Source organism: Vitis riparia, chromosome 8, assembly GCF_004353265.1.
Source record: "Vitis riparia cultivar Riparia Gloire de Montpellier isolate 1030 chromosome 8, EGFV_Vit.rip_1.0, whole genome shotgun sequence".
NCBI lineage: Eukaryota > Viridiplantae > Streptophyta > Magnoliopsida > Vitales > Vitaceae > Vitis > Vitis riparia.
In genome coordinates, this window is record NC_048438.1 from 9,320,634 (window position 1) to 9,322,622 (window position 1,989).

A 1,989-nucleotide genomic window follows, 5' to 3' on the forward strand; every position below is an offset into this window, starting at 1 on the left:
TACTCTAAATCTACCTTGATCAACTGTAAAGCCAAATATACAAGATAAATGGAAACCTTGATGGGCAAAACTCAAAACCCTAGTTGGATTCATTAAACTATTGAGTTGAGTTGTGTGCTTAGGGGATAATGGCAATATAGCAAAGCACCTTTTAAATCAATGGTTAGATGTTTCAAATAACATGCATGGTCACATTATATATGTAAAACAAGTTTATGTTCATTCACATCCCCATGTTTGATATATCCTAATACTAATTTTCTCAGATATTTTCTTTATTTAATATGCCTTCATCCCTTTAATTTGGTTTAAGTACCCAAGTGTTATCATAACATTTCACTCTCCTAACAATACTTTTATCACCGACTAGAGCTTCTAATACAACCATTTTCATATCATAAAGAGATGTAACCACTTCCCTTCTCCCAATATAATATAGTGGAAACATACTATTAAACTATAGCTTTTAATATCTGCCGTCTTTCAGTGAACCGGAACTGATCACGCCACCTCCCATGGTGCCACCCAGAGATGATGAACATAAGTCTGCATACAATTTATTCCCATTCACATTGAGATATTCTGGGGAAATGTCACTAGGGAGATTATCACTTCCATCTAGGTAACAGGTCACCTGCCTCATAGTTGGCCTCGCTTCTGGCATCTTTTGACAACAAATGAGCCCCAGCTTCATGACTAGTTCCATCTCCTCGCTTACATATTCATTGTCAAGCTTGGGATCGGCTGCCTCAATAATACAGCCTGCTGCCCAGCGCTCCCTTACCCAGTCCGACAGCAATACCTGACTGGATGAGGCATTTGGGTCAATTGGTGGCCTGCCACAAGCTACTTCGAGGAGCATTGCACCATAAGAAAATACGTCGCAATGAGTTGTGGCCTTTCCTGTTCGTGATAATTCTGGTGCCATGTATCCTAATGTGCCTACTATATGTGTGGTGCAGGCTTCCTTCCCATGATCATACAACCTGGCAAGCCCGAAATCCCCCAGTCTTGCGTTCATATCTGCATCAACTAACACATTGTTGGCCTTCACATCTCTATGGACAACCACTTGCTCCCATTCTTCATGAAGATATAATAGTGCAGAAGCAACGCCTTTCAAGATCCTGAATCGCTGCTCCCAATTGAGAATCCCCGACTTTTTGTGATTGAAGAGAATGTCCCCAAGGCTTCCATTGGGCATCAAGTCATAAACTAGGAGGAGTTCGTCTTTGTGCTTGCACCATCCACGGAGATGTACTAGATGCTTGTGTCTCATGCGTCCTAAGCTTGCTATCTCCATCATGAACTCCCTGATCCCTTGTCTGGAATTGTGAGAGATTTTCTTAACCGCGACTTCCTCTATGGTTGCAGGTAACACTCCCTTGTACACACAACCAAATCCTCCTGACCCAAGGATCTCGCTGTCCTTGAAACCTTTGGTGGCTATAAACAAGTCTTTGTATGGGAACCTATGAGAGCACTGCAGTTCCCAATCCTCTACAACATCCTTATACTTCAACCTCTGCAAACAACACAAGTAGATGCACACAACAATCATAAGCAAGGGAACTGTTGTGGCTGAACATCCTGCTCCTATCCCAATAGCCTTCTTTCTTACCTTTTCTGATTTCTTTGCTCTCAGAAATGAAGGAAGCTGTGAAGGATTGAGTGGAACCGCCACTTCATTCATCCGAAAACTCCACCCCAGGATGTAATGTGAGCTGGAGAGCTTGCCTGTAGCTGAAGAGAAGCCTACATACATGGTTTCCTTGAGAATATTAGATAAATCAACTCGGGTGGACAAGAGTGGCCTAACTGGTTTAGGCACAAACAAAGGCGATATAGTCACATTAACACTCTTCTTTGTTGCATCATACTCTATCCATGCCTGAATTGGAGTCCCACTCTCCAATTTCAGTGGTTCTTTAGGGTGGGTCTGATTGGCATAATAAGAAGCTGTCTTTGATGCTGTAGAATTCATGCTGT

General features: G+C 42.3%; 1 protein-coding gene across 1 annotated transcript; it reads right to left on the reverse strand.

The window, feature by feature from the left end:
• Positions 1 to 338: 338 nt before the first annotated feature.
• On the reverse strand, positions 339 to 1,770 carry LOC117921192 (L-type lectin-domain containing receptor kinase S.4-like). Its single transcript, XM_034839010.1, has 2 exons — positions 1,622 to 1,770; positions 339 to 1,525 (listed from the first exon to the last, which is right to left on the reverse strand). Exons 1-2 carry the CDS (start codon positions 1,763 to 1,765, stop codon positions 467 to 469), a joined length of 1,203 nt encoding a protein of 400 aa, XP_034694901.1. The 5' UTR covers positions 1,766 to 1,770; the 3' UTR covers positions 339 to 466.
• Between the last annotated feature and the right edge of the window lie 219 nt (positions 1,771 to 1,989).